Source organism: Cervus elaphus, chromosome 9 (assembly GCF_910594005.1).
Source record: "Cervus elaphus chromosome 9, mCerEla1.1, whole genome shotgun sequence".
NCBI classification, from domain to species: Eukaryota; Metazoa; Chordata; class Mammalia; order Artiodactyla; family Cervidae; genus Cervus; species Cervus elaphus.
In genome coordinates, this window is record NC_057823.1 from 8,515,034 (window position 1) to 8,529,670 (window position 14,637).

General features: G+C 54.7%; 2 protein-coding genes and 1 long non-coding RNA gene across 5 annotated transcripts; 1 reads left to right on the forward strand and 2 right to left on the reverse strand.

Moving 5' to 3' along the window:
- Window positions 1–1,020: 1,020 nt before the first annotated feature.
- UBA52 (ubiquitin A-52 residue ribosomal protein fusion product 1) lies at window positions 1,021–3,618 on the reverse strand. Its single transcript, XM_043910906.1, has 5 exons — window positions 3,492–3,618; window positions 2,401–2,511; window positions 2,012–2,098; window positions 1,307–1,409; window positions 1,021–1,218 (listed from the first exon to the last, which is right to left on the reverse strand). The coding sequence occupies exons 2-5, from the start codon at window positions 2,501–2,503 to the stop codon at window positions 1,125–1,127; spliced, it is 387 nt and encodes a 128-aa protein (XP_043766841.1). The 5' UTR covers window positions 2,504–2,511; window positions 3,492–3,618; the 3' UTR covers window positions 1,021–1,124.
- A 45-nt stretch (window positions 3,619–3,663) lies between these two features.
- Window positions 3,664–7,026, forward strand: LOC122699227. The gene is made up of 2 exons (XR_006342572.1): window positions 3,664–3,862; window positions 6,383–7,026. It is a non-coding gene; the product is annotated as an uncharacterized LOC122699227 (long non-coding RNA).
- KXD1 (KxDL motif containing 1) lies at window positions 4,794–12,560 on the reverse strand. Of its 3 annotated transcripts, XM_043910904.1 has the most exons (6): window positions 12,401–12,528; window positions 9,570–9,691; window positions 8,418–8,570; window positions 6,439–6,608; window positions 6,295–6,340; window positions 5,636–5,766 (listed from the first exon to the last, which is right to left on the reverse strand). In XM_043910904.1, the coding sequence occupies exons 2-5, from the start codon at window positions 9,668–9,670 to the stop codon at window positions 6,315–6,317; spliced, it is 450 nt and encodes a 149-aa protein (XP_043766839.1). In that variant the 5' UTR covers window positions 9,671–9,691; window positions 12,401–12,528; the 3' UTR covers window positions 5,636–5,766; window positions 6,295–6,314. The 3 variants fall into 3 exon arrangements, with proteins under 3 accessions (XP_043766840.1, XP_043766838.1, XP_043766839.1); XM_043910905.1 differs by lacking the exon at window positions 6,295–6,340 and having other exon boundaries at window positions 4,794–5,766; window positions 6,562–6,608; window positions 12,436–12,560; XM_043910903.1 differs by lacking the exon at window positions 6,295–6,340 and having other exon boundaries at window positions 4,794–5,766; window positions 6,562–6,608; window positions 12,401–12,522.
- Window positions 12,561–14,637: the final 2,077 nt, after the last annotated feature.

The following is a 14,637-nucleotide window of genomic DNA, read 5'->3' on the forward strand; positions in this document are numbered from 1 at the left end:
TGCCATTTCCTTCTCCAGGGGATCTTCCTGACCCAGGGATCGAACCTGGGTCTCCGGCATTGTAGGCAGACTCTTTACCGTCTGAGCTAATACTGGAGTGGGTAGCCTACTCCTTTTCCAGGGGACCTTCCCTACCCAGCGTCTCCTGCATTGCAGGTGGATTCTCTTACCAACTGAGCTATCAGGGGAGCCCTGATTGGAAGTGAGCTGAAAAAGAGCCCCTGAGATGGGAGTCCAGGGCAGGGCAGGGCGAGGGTGGTGGTATAGTGTTTCATATTGAGAGGCCTGAGAGCTGGATACACACTGCCTAATTTGAACTTCAGAACCTCCCTCCTCTAGGAGTGGACAAGTGGGTAGACCAGGAAAATGGTGGCCTGGCCTTAGGGAGGGAGGGGCAGCTAACAAAAAACTCATCTACCTGAGACATGAAGCGACGGCCTCCAGGTCTCAGCTATTCTCAGGCATCACTGTCTGGGCCTGAGTTGTCACCTACATCCAGCCCCAGTCATCCCAAGACAAATAAAAACATGGGCTTGCCAGGGTGCTGCCACCCTCAGCTGACAGACATGTCTTGGGTGGGGCCCAGGGGCTCCAGTGGTCAGGCAGAACGGAGAAAAGGTGTTAATACACACTAGGTGGGGTGTTCCATCCTATCCACCCACCCACCCACACCCAAACACCTCCAGGGCCCAGACATGAGGGGCTGTTAAATGTGCCTGACCGGGTCCCACCAGTCACTTGGTTGAAGGTCTTTATTCTCATATTTCAGATGGTAAACCCAAATGGGAGGGCTCACTAGGTTATGTGGCAGAGGGCCAGGTCTGAGACTTGCCTGTGCTGTGGTTATGACAACTTCAGATGTGAAGGACAGGCCCATGGCCCAATTTACAGATGAGACAAGTGGAACTCCAGACCTGGGACCCCCCCCAAGGGCTATGAAGAGCTGAGTGACACAAAGTCCCGTAGATGTCCACACCTCAGTCACCTCCCCACTGGACAGACCAGCCACAGGGACACCAATTACTGCTCCAGTCAACGAAAGGGAAACTTTATTGAGGCCCCAGGACCACGGGGATTGGGCAGGAGGCCGCCCTGGGGGCAAAGGAGAAGCCGGTGGAGGAGTTTTACTTGACCTTCTTCTTGGGGCGCAGGTTGTTGGTGTGGCCGCACTTCTTCTTGCGGCAGTTGACAGCACGGGGGTGCAGGCGGGCGTAACACCTGTGGGCGCACAGCAGGGCCGGTGAGGGCACACCCCGCCCCGCCGGCCCGCACCCCCCCCACCCCGGCCCCTGCACGGGAGCCGTACTTGCGGCAGATCATCTTGTCGCAGTTGTATTTCTGAGCGAGCTGGCGGAGGGAAGGCTCAATGATGCCGCCTCGCAGACGAAGCACCAAGTGCAGGGTGGACTCTACAGGAAATGAAGGGCGGAGAGAGACACTGACCGAGCCTTGCCTCACCACCTCAGTCCCACGGGTGGAGGGCAGCCTCCAGGGCCCTCCAGACCAGTTTATCAAGTATGATGGGGCTACATCAGAATCCCGTGGGTATGTGCAGATGGACATGCCACCGCACAGAACCTCCACCTTGTCATGTCCCACCAGTCCTCACGAAATTGGAGACTAATATAAATATACATCAACAGTGGTATCCATCTGCGTTTCCCCACAAGCAAGGCAATTCCTAAAAGATACAAGGATAACCTTTTATTTTGCTAGGGAAAAAGTGGTGATTTCCTTTACAATACTTGTAACATTAACACACACACACACAGAGACCTTAAAAAAAAAAGTGACTAAGAACACGAGAAACCATGGCCATTTGGAAAACACTGATGGAGATGCTTTTCAGCGATGAAAACAGCACTTTAGAGAGCAACACTCCCTAGTGCCATTTGATCCCCACCTTAAGGACCACCCTCCTCTACAGCTCCCTCCTGGTGACAGATGGTCAGTATTCCATCCTGGGTCCTAGGCCTCACTGAGGTCCTGTCTAGCCACCCCACCCTCGTACCTTTCTGGATATTGTAGTCTGACAGAGTGCGGCCATCCTCCAGCTGTTTGCCCGCGAAGATCAGACGCTGCTGGTCAGGTGGGATGCCTAAGAAAAGAGGATTTCCATGATAGAGGCTCTCTCGCAAGCACACTGCTGGCAACTGCCACAACCACCCCCCTCCGCCGCCACACACACACACACACACACAAAGGCTGTGCCAGGATTACCCCAATCTGTCAAAAGGGAAACTGAGGTAGGGAGGGCAAGCTGCCTTCCCAAGATGACACTGAGGAACACGGGCATGTCTGAGATCTGTTGAAGCCCAGCACCCATTCCACACAGGACAGCAGATACCCAGGGCTGAGGAGTTCCTACTGGGCCAAGCACTCAGACTCAGTCCAACTCACCCTCCTTGTCTTGGATTTTGGCTTTGACATTCTCAATGGTGTCACTGGGCTCGACCTCAAGGGTGATGGTCTTGCCCGTCAGGGTCTTCACAAAGATCTGCATCTCTGCGTCTGCTCGGGAGAGAGAGTTAGCATGGATGGGGGAGTGGTGATCGCTAAACGTCTGAGCAGCCCCAGCTCACAGGCTGACCAGGCAGGTTTAGTCCTTGACAGCCCCGTGCATGCCTCGACCTCAAATGCAGGCCCACCTCTGTGCCTGTTTCCTTCTGCCCCTCTGAGCCTGCACCTTCAACTTTAGGGCACCACCCTGCCAAGCATATTTTCTCCAAGGTGGTCTGGAAGTCCCACCCTTCCTCTCCTCACCAGACCCTGCTGCTTCCTGCAGCCTGGGTGAGAATCTCATCTTAGTAGCATCCCAACACACACACTTTCCTCCCTACAATCCCTTTTCCTCTTCAATACCAAGCTCAGACACCCAAAACTCCGGCTTCCTTCTGGGTTACACCCTAATGCTCAGACCACACTTCCTGCTTTTTATCCAACCCATATATAACAACTGCTAACCACGTGCCTGGCACTTGTTTACACAGGTATCGTTTTCATCTTTTTTTTTTTTTTTTAGTATATGTGCTGCCGAAGCGAGCACCGTTTTCTTCTTCTAAGTTAAGAAAACAGTTGCTACTACCAGACTCTCTTTACAGACTTAGCAAAGGAGATAGATGGAAACCCAGCTCAGGGGCTTCATATTTTCGAAGGCACTGGCAGTTTCCGCCACGAGAAAAAATTACAGTTAACACCCCTCCGCATTATATTGGATCATCCCCGAAGGACACACGCTCTCTCCCCAAGGCCTCCTCAGATAGCTGGGGCCGGCGGAGCAGGCAAGCTCCCCTTCCAAATGTCGATTTCCCTCGCGGGGCCCAGCTCGGGACCGGAACCCAGCCCAGCGTGCCTTGCTAAGCCATCCCGCAGAACCTGGCCCGCCTACACGGATTCCAGGCCGCCGCCTCCGTTCCCTGGGTCCCCATAGTCCCCCGAACCCTACAAACCAACCCGGCCCACCGCCAACCCGCAAGGCCTCCACCACCAACCTGCTCGGCCGCCTGGTTGAAGAGAAAGAGGGCGGCGGAACCGGAAACCGCCGATTCGCCGCCGAAAGCGCCTGCGCACCGAGCACGCTGCGTGCTTGCGTCACAATCCTCGCCGCGCGCCGTGCCCCGCCCGCGACCCCGCCCCGCCCCCGTGATGGGTGCAGGAGAACGAAGTCGCGGCGCTTGAGTGGGACCTTCGCCCACTGGCTTCCGGGTGTGAGCCCCACCCACCGGGTCACGTAGTAAGACTGCCGCACGTTTCCAGGTGTTACTGCCCGCTGTTTCCAAACCGCCTGGAAGACGGCCCGCACATAGCGGGTGCTCCGGAAATATTTAAACAGAGTAGGAGAGACCTTTGTGCTGAAAGAAAGGTATTAAGCCGTAGGTCCAAAGACGCAGGGGTCCAGGCGGGAGGCAGGAGGCGGGAGGCGGCGCGGGGGCTAGACCCCTGGGAGCCACTGGAGGTTCTCTGGCTGCTGTGCATAAATAGATATCGGGGTGGGTGCGTACAGGAGCGCGGAGAGCAGGTGGGGTTGGTGCATTCACTCAAGGAAATGAAGTGGGTCCCAGGGTCTGTTTTGGATCTGCGACGGAAGAAGTTAAAAAGTGCTGGGCGCCGGGAACAAGTGAGGACGAAGTTATCCGCGGGTTTGGCAGCGTGCTGTGCTAAATCGCTTCGGTCGTGTCTGACTCCGTCCCTATAGACTGTAGCCTGCCAGACCCCTCTGTCCATGGGATTTTCCAGGCAGGAATACTGGAGTGGATTGCCATGGTGTCCTCCAAGGGATCTTCCTGACCCAGGGATCGAACCCACATTTGCACTGCAGGCGGCTTCTTCACAGTGGAGCCATTGCTCAGCGTACCTTCTTACTTCACTGACCACTTCCCGGCGCCCACTATGGACCAGGCAAATGCAGACACACTGAAGTCTGGGAAGAGACCTTTAATAACAGAATGGAAAGTGCTTCAAAGATGAGGGGACTCTGTGACAGTGTCTGATGGGGAATGGGACCCCGTCTAGCTCCCTGAGGAGCACATTTTGGGGCCTGAGATTTAGAGGAATTATTCAAGGAAGTAAGGAAATGATGTGCAAGCAGTGGGAAGGCTTCTGTGGTGATAGGAAGTGGGGTCATTATGGTTGTCACCACTGGGGACTCCCACGCAGCAGAGCAGCCACATCTCTTTCTAGGCCAGTGGTGCCTGGCGATCCATAACCAGGCTGTCCCACATGCAGCACCTGTCCCTGTTTGGGGATGCTGCACCCAAGGGTGGAAGGAAGTCACTGCTAGTTACACCCTCCCCTTTTTAGTAACAGAGTCTCTTTATTGATAGCTTCCCAACAGCATCTGTAAACATCGGGTACAAAAATATTCCACTTAACTCTGTTTTCCAAGGTTGCTCGGCTTGCTCCACAAAGGCCCAAGGAGAGGCTTGTTAGGCCCTAGAGGTCTACACCTCTGGTCAGAGAAACAGGGCCCAACCAGGCTTGGGGCTGAGTGGATGGCTAATCTCTGTCTTGAGCCTTCTACAACTGTTTCAGAAACCTCCTTGAGATAATGATTGGAGAAAGGATTCAGTACTTTCATTAGAGGAAGGGGCAAGAAGACCAGAATTAGTAGGCGCAGGGGTGGGCTCTGTGAACTTGGATATGACAGTGCTTGACTGTCTTGAGGGGGTTCTGACCAGAGGGCTGGGGTAGGGGACATCTGGCTCTGATCTCTGGGAAGCTTTAAGTGTTGTTCAGAGTAGACCTAAGGCCTGACTCTGGAAAAGCTCCCTGTGCTCCAGCCCAACTCCAGATGGACTGGTCATCCCCAGTCTGATACAGGGATCCACAGAAGAGAGATGTTCTCAGTGAGGAAGGAGCAGGAATGAAAGATCCCCAGGAATTCTAGGGAGGGAGCCTTGTCCCCTCGGCGAGCCCTAAATGACAGACTAGGGTGGCAAAGCTGAGTGTCTCGGGGCAGGGTTCTCCACCACTTCAGACATCTGGGGAGCGATGCTGCTGCTGCCCTGAGACCCGCTCGGAGCTCCTGGGAGCGGGGCTACTCGCCCGGCGTCTCCTCGTCATCTGTATGGCTGCGACCGTTGATGGCGGGGGAGCCAGGCCGGACATGGGACAGGTCCTCGAAGCCTGGGCTGAGGGAGGGGGAGACGGTGTCGGGGCTGGTGTCACACGAGCCTGTGCTCTGTTCCGAGGTGGCAATGGTGGTGGTGGTGCTAGGCGGGATGGGGTCTTCATCTTCGTCCTCCAGGAGGGATGCCTCTGGGATGTCTGGGGGAAGGAGACCCAAGAGCTGGCTGAGTCACTGTCATCATTGGGCACTGTGATGAGGGATTAATTGGGCCCATGACCCCTGACAGCTACCTCCACCCCACAGGACAAGACTTTGTTCACTTTACAGAGGAGGAAACTGAGGCCTTGGCAGGTGAGAGGCCTCTCTCTAAGGTGAAGTGAGGTAAGGACTCAGGTTCTCCGGGGTCTGGCCTATATGGGCCCTGGGCGGTGAGCCTGAGCCTGGCTCTGCCCTCTTGACTGTGTCACCTGGGCCTGGCCCCTCACCTGCTTGTGCCTCAGCTCCCTGCTCTATAAACTGGGAGATGATGGCACTGCCTTTGTGCCTGTGGTTTCAGCAGCCCTGGGTGGGGAGCTGTTGGCCCATTCAGCAGGCTGGGTAAAGTGAGGCTCAGCATGGACGACGCTGTGCTTCCTCTGCCAAGTCACTGCCCCGCTGGGCACAGCCCCCACCTCACAGGTGGCTACGGGTAACAGCCTGCCTCATAGTGGGTACATGACACTCACTGGGCTAAGGAGGGTCATCTTCATGAACATCCCGTTGTTAGGGCCTCTGCCAAAAGAGGAGATTCTGATCTCAACACCTGCTCTGCAGGTTGCCAAGAAGACCAGGCCAGACCCCTGCCCCACTTCTCTGGACCCACGACCCACCAGGGCCTGGGCCTGGTGTCAGCCCGTGGGGTGCATTCCAGAAGCCAGCCCTGGGCTGAGGGCACGGACATCGAAGGGTACAGAGCCCGCAGGTGGGATGCAGGAGTTCTGGGTGACACTTACGGCTGAAGGCCTCCGGGTGCTGTCTGGCCAGCTTCCCTTTCAGTGTCCTGTGGGGGAAGGGAAGGCACACAGGGCTGAGCCTGCTGAGGAGACAGCTGGGCCCGCTGCAGGCCAGAGCCTCCCGCTCACTGCCAGCTGCACCCTGCTCCCAGGCCGGAGCGGGGCCTGGCGCTCAGCCCGCGGACCTCGACCCCGCGATGGATGGTAGCTGCCCTGCTGTCACCCAGCCTCCGAGTGTCCTCAGGGCTGGGGCTGGGCCCTGCCTGTAAGGCCATGTGTCTCACCCTCTTCCACCAGGACCACCTTCCAGGAAGCTCCCCTTCCCCTCACCTCAACAGCCACTCCTCTGGGGGACGTGTCCCAGCCTGTCTTTCCATCTGGGGCGAGGATGTCTGTATAGGGGGCCGGGAGGGCCTGCCTGTCCACGCCCCAAACATCGGCACTCATTAAACTGAAGTTCACAGAGAGGCACCTGTTTCCCTTTTTTAACTGTTGGTTTTTTCTTTGTACCTGAAGTAATGCAGTTCTGTTTGGGCTTCCCTGGTGACTCAGATGGTAAAGAACCCGCCTGCAATGCAGGAGACCCGGGTTGGGAAGATCCCCTGGAGAAGGGAAAGGCTACCCACTCCAGTATCTTTGCCTGGGAAATCCCATGGACGAGGAGCCTGGCGGGCTACAGTCCCTGGGGTCGCAAAGAGTCTGACACAACTGAGCAACTGAGATTTTCACTTTTTTCAATGCAGTTCTGTTTACAAAGAGTTACAAAAGGGTCTTCAGAGCAGTCTCTCACCCTTGACTCTGGTCAGCCAGCACCGTCCCCCAAATCCTCCCCACAAAGTACCACTGCTGCTGCGTCCCTGCCTGGGCAGACACACTTATCTCCTTCCTGAGGGACATCAGAACTTTCCCTGGTGGCTTAGACAGTAAAGAATCTACCTGCAATGTGGGAGACTCAGGTTCTATCCCTGGGTCGGGAAGATCCCCTGGAGAAGGAAATGGCAACCTACTCCAGTATTTTGGCCTGGAGAATTCCATGGACAGAGCAGCCTGGCGGGCTACAGTCCACGGGGTTGCAAAGAGTCGGACATGACTGGCTGACCAACACTTTCACTTTCACTGAGTGACACATACATGTCAGCCTTTGGGGTTCCTGCTCTAGCCCCATCCCTGCGACACCACACACGGGTGGGCAGCCTGGTGAGGTGCCCCAGAAAAGATGCCTCTTACACAGGATTTATCTGGCCTGTTTCATGATTTCTGCATAGAGCTTGCTCCAACCTGTTGCCCTCAATCTGCAGCACCTACTTTGCCAGCAGACGTGGCTGCTCCTGAAATAGAGGAAGCGGCATGGTCGGCCAGAAATACCGCCGTAGCTGGTTCCAGGGCCAGGCGCCCCAGCTGTTAGCAGCAGCAGCGGTGATGTGAGCTCCGGGGCGGGGGGTGGGGATTGTCAAGTGTTCTGTGTGACTGGGGACTTGGACACTGTCTTTCCCTGTCCTCGTGGAAACCAGCTCGAGAAGGACCCACAAAATCCGGGAATCTCATTTTCCTCTTGAGAGAAGACCTGGGGAACTGGGTGGAGGCCAAAGCAGACAGGAGGCTAGCCTTTCACTGTCTGCTCCTGCCTACCTTTTGCATTATGGGTCCAGTGCTATATTGCATGTTCAAAAAGAAATAAAACTTAAGTTCAGAAACTCTAAGGTTTTCAGTCCTCCAATACTAAGTGTGTGATGAAGCCTTGTAAAACAAACAAGCTGAGTCTCCCACCCTGCTATGTGGAGAGGACGGCCCTCATGGAAAAGAAGAGGAACCTGAGGCATGGAGTGGGAGGCGGAGGCTGGAGGGGGACCACCCACCTGATCCTGCGGAAGATACTGTCCAAGTCCCGCTTCATCTCCACCAGGGTCCTTGTGTGGTGCAGGAAGCGCTCGTTCATCTGCTGCAGGCGGGCACTTGACAGGTTGTTGAAGTTGAGCAGCATCTCGTTGGTCTTTTCAAAGCGGTCCAGCCTGGCAGCAGAAAAAGGGCACCGACTCCTCTGCTCAGCCTCCAGGGCCCTGCCAACTGATCCTGCTAGGCCTTTTCCTGTTCCGTGACCTCGGTGTACATCATTCCTGTGTCCTGTGGAGCTCTACCTGGTGTCTGAGACAGCTAGCAAACTCCTATTCAACTTTCAAAACCCTCCTCAAGGGTGCCCTTCTCATGTAGCCTTCACCCTCTCCCTCAAGCAGACTCTTTGACTCTCCTGTTTCCCCAGGTTCTTTCTCTGGTCCAGTCCTGATACCCTGAGGCCAGGAAGGTTCAAGTCTGATTTTGTCTCCTCTCAGCCTGGGAGTTCCCCCAGGGCTAGGTCTGAATCTGACCTTAAGACCCAGGAGGGAGATGGGTGGTGCTGAGACCCAGGCAGATCCAGCACCCTTGTCACAGGACGAGAAAGGAAAGGTCCATGCTGTGCCATAAATGGAATGAAGAACTTTTAGCTTAAAGACACAAAAATAAAGCCCCAGGAGACTGATTCCACCCCCAGATTGTATCAGAGAGCATGCTGGAATTAGGGGGAAGTTGTGGTGGCTACAGTGCCAAGTCCCAAAGAGGGCAAAGGGCATTCCCAGCCCTTCCAAGTGACCCCACATGCACTGCAGAGACAGCCTAGGCTGTGAGAACAGGCGCCTGACAGGAAGTGAGCCATGGCTCCCTTAAATCCCACAGCCCCTTCCTTATCCTCCCCCCAACCCAGGTCTCCCCACCACAGGCCTCGGGGTAGGAGCTGCTGCGGCCCCCGCCAAACTGTCCACAGCTGCAAAACTGTCCCAGAGCCCCGCTGCCAGTGCCAGGGCCTCGCCTCCAGGCAAGGAAGGAATTCACTTTGGAGCCAGCCAGAAGATTTGCTCACTTCCTTCATTTTATCACCAGTGTGGGACCAGGGTAGAGGCGGGCAGGGCAAGAATGTTGGCCAGCAAGTGGATTCCTTCCCACGCCGGGGCCCCAGGGCCCTTGGCCTCACTCACATGTTCTTCTGGGCCAGGATGATGGCGCTGACATCGTCCGCATTCACCATGCTCAGGATGCGGCTACAGAAGACCCTCGAGGCCGAGTCCGGGGGGTCCATCTCTTCCTCCTCCTCCGCTGCCTGAAACAGGCAGGAATAAAGAATTTTCGGTTTGCATCAGGAAGTGGGGGAGGTGGGATGGAAAAGAGGGTCTGGGAACCCTGCAAGCCACATGAAGCGGGTCATGCCACCTGAGCCTCAGCTTTGTCATCCCAGAAATTCAGGAGTGTTTTGAGAATCACCGGAATTCATATTTATAACTTGTACCCAAGCACATCAGAATCCCATCACCCCTTCTACCTCCACACCCCCAACTCCCATGTGCCTAAAGTCACAGGCAACTTCCTCCTGCATAGATCTGCCACCCTCCTCCCATATCCCCTGCCTCTGCACCTGCCATCCCCGCTGGGAGAATATACATGGCTGTCCCTCAAATCATTACCCACTCCAATGCCTTCTCTCCCAAGAGGCTCTTTGATGACTACCCCCACTCTGGGCACTCTCATCACTTCACCTTTTTAAATGGTTCCACTGTCTCATCTCTTCCTGAAATTATTTTAGTTATCAGGTGACCCATTTGCCGGTCACCCCCACAATGTCAGCTGCAGCAGAACAAAGGCATGTCTTTCTGGCCTGCTGCTTTCTCCAGAGCCAAGCCCAGAACCCAGCTCACAGCAAGGGATTGCCAGAATTTAATTTGCTGAGAGCAAAACAGAAACTTTCAAACTCAGCTCTGAAGCTAGACTTCTATTAGCAACTTAAAGCCAGGCAGTGAGCCCCAACAATCCAGATGGCTCTGCAGCTCCCAGCTTCTCTGGCACACAGATTACATCCCAGCAGCTGGGGACTTCCGAGACCATGCTAGGGCAGTAGGGCCCACGGCTTCGGCACTGGCCCTCCTAATGACACTCAGGAAAAACCCAGAATCCTGACATAGCTTGGCTCTGGGGTCAGCACATTTAATGGCCAACAGAAAAGCCCACTTGCAACTGGTTAAGATTCACGCACAGGATGAGGAAGGGCTTTCAGAGTCCACGTCTACCCTCCTCTTTATTGAGCATCTACTCTATGCTAAACAAGACACCAATTTCAAGCACCAGCAACTGTTACCATCCTTATTTATGTATAAGGAAAATGATGCTCAGAGACTGAGGTACTGGGCCATTGACACACAACCAGTAACCATGGGTCACAACTCAAATGCCCACGGCCCATAGGATCCACAAACGTGACTTGGATGTTCAGTATCTACCTCTGACAGGACAGCTGCTTCTTACAGTCCCTGATTCCTGCCAGACTTCTGTTTCTTTCCAGAAAAAAAAAAGGAAAAACTGAAACATGGATTTCTTGTCCCTGTGAAATCACCTCATTTACAAATGTCAGCAACTAACATTTACCCCATTGAGGCCAAGAGTACATTTCTCTTAGTGCTGAATCTGGCTATTGGTTTGCAGCCCCCCATGTGCTGTCCAGAGATAAATTGTCACACCTGATGAAATATAACTACCCCCCCCTCCCCTCACACTCCAGCGCCAATCACCATGCTTACTGAGCTCCTACTACGTGCCAGGTATGGACACCAACACCCTCCACATTTCCAAAGAAGATCATGTATAAAGGGGACACTTGGGCTCTCAAAGGACAGAGTCGTGTGGTGGGACGCCTGCAGCTAGAGCCTGGCAGGTACAGCATTTGGACCTGTGGAAAATGGTTCTGCTTCAAAGCAGGGCTCTTTCCTATCTCTGGCTCCCAGATGTGAGGGCTGAGGGATTCAAGGCACACTCTCCCACCAGCTGCCTCTTGGAGGAAAGTGAAAGAAAGTGATATTGCTCAGTCATGTCTGTAGCCTACCAGGCTCCTCCGTCCATGGGATTTTCCAGGCAAGAGTACTGGAGTGGGGTGCCATTTCCTTCTCCAGAGGATCTTCCTGACCTGGGGATTGAACCGGGGTCTCCCACATTGTAGGCAGACGTTTTACCATCTGAGCCACAGTCTGGCTTATATACAGGGTGGAAATAACCCGGCATAGGCTCTGGTCCTGCTCCAAATATATTTATGGGGAAAACTCAGAGAGGGAGAGAGGGAGGCTGTGTGACCTTGGGAAAGTCATCTCACCTCCTAGATCTGTCATCCATAAAGCAGGAATAACAAAGAATTAGAATCTCACTATGCTGTTTGTGGGGACTGAAACCAACAGTGATAAGAGGCGCTGGGTTCTGGGCAGGGAGTTTCTCCGAGGGCAGCGTGAAGGAATCTAAGGATGGCCTCCCCAGTGCTTCCAAAAATAAGAACAAACACTTGTATAGCACTTCATTTAATCCCCAATTCCCCCTACTGGGCAGACACTACCACCTCCGAGGGCAACACAGGGGTGGGCTCCATTGCCCAAGGTCACACACCAGAGCGGGGAGGGGCAGCTACTCCACCCAGGTCTTTTAACAGAATTTAAATAGGCCGCCCAAGCTCAGCAAAACCCGCGAGTGGGGCGGGGCTCCCCAACCCCCTCATGCCCCGCCCTTGTGAAACCGGGAAACTGAGGCCCAAACAGGCCAACGCCCGGTTTTGGTGACAAGGCACAGCCTGAATACAAGAGGCCCCAACTCTCGCGCCCCGGATCCGGATCCGGCCCACAGCGCCACCCGCGCATCCACTGCGCAGACGGGGAAACTGAGGCCTGTGCGCAGGAGGGGTGCCCAGATGTTGCCAGCGGCGCGCCCCACCCCACGACAGCCCGGGGACCGCGCCCAACCCGGCCTGCATCCCCAGAGGCCCCTGCGTCCCCAGCCCCACCCTGAACTCGGCCGGGGCGTCGGTGGCAGCAGCACCTGCACATCTGGCGGCCTTGCTCGCGCTTCCGGGATGGCGCCCGCGCCGCCGTAACGTCACCACGCACCCTGCGTGCGAGCGCGCGCGTGGCGGCGACGTGCCCAGGGCCGACTTGCGTGAGTGGAGGCGTGGCAGGAAGGGGTGGGGCTTACATGTAGCTTCTATTTGCCGGCTCATCACAACAAACAGCCAATCAAACAGTCCCTCTCGCGCCGGCGTAGTTTGCAAAAGCTGAACTCCGCGGCGGCCCAGAACCGGGAGGGGATGTAGGAATAACGTAACCTTTTCAATAAAAGGATATAATCAGCTTCCTTCTTAGGAAAATCATGCCTTTTTGTAGTCTGTAAATTCCTGTAAACAAACTGCACATGGCGACCCCTCCCCCACCTAGCTGCTTCACTGTTCTCGCCCTTCCCTTGAATTAGCCGATAAAACAGAGCTGGCTTCCCACTCAGTGTGCTGGCCGGTCACACTTGTTGGTTGTGCATCCTTCTGCAAAAGTAAAGTTTGCCTTGCCAATCCATTTTCGGAGCGCGCGGCGCCAGCGGAAGACATTTTCAACAATTTGGGGGCTCGTCTGGGATCCATGTCACCTGGAGGGGTCGAATGGACGCCCCTCCCCACCCCCCCGGAGATGCGTCCTACCGTCTCCCTATGGTGGCATCCAGGGAGGGGAAGTCTGCTATCCCTTGGGTTGACAGCGGACTCCGGGTCAGAAGTTCATCGGCACGCAGGGGAGGGGCCCAGGCAGGCACAGAGGCGACCAGGTTAGTCGGTGCAGAGACCAAGGTAAGAAACGTCACGTGCGTGCTAAGTCGCTTCAGTCGTGTCTGACTCTGTGCGACCCTATGGACTGTGTAGCCCTCCAGACTCCTCTGTCCATGGGGATTCTCCAGGGAAGAATACTGGAGTGGGTTGCTATGCCCTCCTCCAGGGATCCAACCGGCGTCTCTTATGTCTCCTGCATTGGCATGTGGGTTCTTTACCACCAGCGCCACCTGGAAAGCCCTAATAAACGTCACAAGAGGTGACAAACTATTTCCTTGGTGGCCGGGTCATCCCAGAGGCTGTCTTGTGTGCATGAGACCTGTGTGTGGAAGCGAGTGTGGAGTCCTGATCCATAGTTCCGTTAATATCCTTTGGTGATTTCATATGGCATAAGGCAGTCTTTTCTGACCTAATCCGGGGCTTATACCGACCTGCCAGTAGCTAAGAAGCTAAGAGCAAAATATCCTCTCTTCTGAGATATTTCTCCCTTGAGGGAAACGGCCAGAGAGTCGAAGTGACTCGGGAAGAGTGCAAGAAACCTGCGAAGAAAGAAAAAGGGGGTTGAGCCTCAAGTCAAGTGCACATAATCAGACAATAGGGATGGATAATAAGAATCTTCTTTAGGCCGGAAGGATTCCGAGGGGAGAAAGACCAACAACAAGGTTCCCCCAGACAGTCCCCTAGGATGCACGCTCCAATATTGGGGATGAAAGGGAAAAAGAAACAATAGATGATAGAGTATTGCTGTTTCTTTTGGACTCAAGAACCTATATTGAAACCATCAGTATTTTGGCCTAAGTTCGGGTCCGATGAAGATTGGATCTGCCAATTGCTTGTACATATGTTGATGACAAGAGTCCAGTTGCCCAGGAAGAAATAGATTATGCTCTTTGCTAGAGAAGGGGGCTGGTGGTTCTATTCCCCTTAAAGATGGAACTAGGTAAAGACAAGGAGAAGTTTTGAAAATAGTAAGTGGGATCCTCTCGACTGTTTGCCTCTCCTTATAACTCAGGAGGCCTACAGCCTTAACTGCCCCAGGAATAGCCTAAACTGCTGCAGAAATAGCCTACACTGCTGCAGGAGAGGAAATAAGAACAGAAGAGAGAGAACCCAAGCTGGCCGCCATAGCCTCGGACCTTCTCCAGCACTGTATCCCTCCCTTCCTCTGTTGAGGAAGGACACAGAACAGTATAAAAAGGACATTCAAAATTTACCCTTCCCAAAAAAAAAAAAAAAAAAATTTACCCTTCCCTCCTGAAAGAGAGGAACCTTAGGCCCTCTAAGCCCTCCAAAAGGGTCCCCTAGGAGGAAGGGTAACTGGATTTGTGAACACCGCACCCACCCACCCCCCCTCCTCGCCCGGCACCCTCCCTGTTACCAGCTCTGAGGTTTGAGGATTGAAGAAAGAACTGAAGCCCTTATTAGAGAATCTC

Bases quoted from the DNA above. Each gene is read 5' to 3' on its own strand.
- UBA52 (XM_043910906.1), bottom strand. From the start codon at position 2,503: ATGCAGATCTTTGTGAAGACCCTGACGGGCAAGACCATCACCCTTGAG. The intron at 2,099-2,400 runs GTGAGTTGGACT...CTCTTTTCTTAG, and splicing joins CAAAATCCAAGACAAGGAGG to GCATCCCACCTGACCAGCAG. The intron at 1,219-1,306 runs GTACGGCTCCCG...GTGCGCCCACAG, and splicing joins GACAAGATGATCTGCCGCAA to GTGTTACGCCCGCCTGCACC.
- KXD1 (XM_043910905.1), bottom strand. From the start codon at position 9,670: ATGGACCCCCCGGACTCGGCCTCGAGGGTCTTCTGTAGCCGCATCCTG. The intron at 8,571-9,569 runs GTGAGTGAGGCC...TTCTGCTGCCAG, and splicing joins ATCCTGGCCCAGAAGAACAT to GCTGGACCGCTTTGAAAAGA. The intron at 6,609-8,417 runs GTGGGTGGTCCC...CTTCCCCCACAG, and splicing joins AGTATCTTCCGCAGGATCAG to GACACTGAAAGGGAAGCTGG.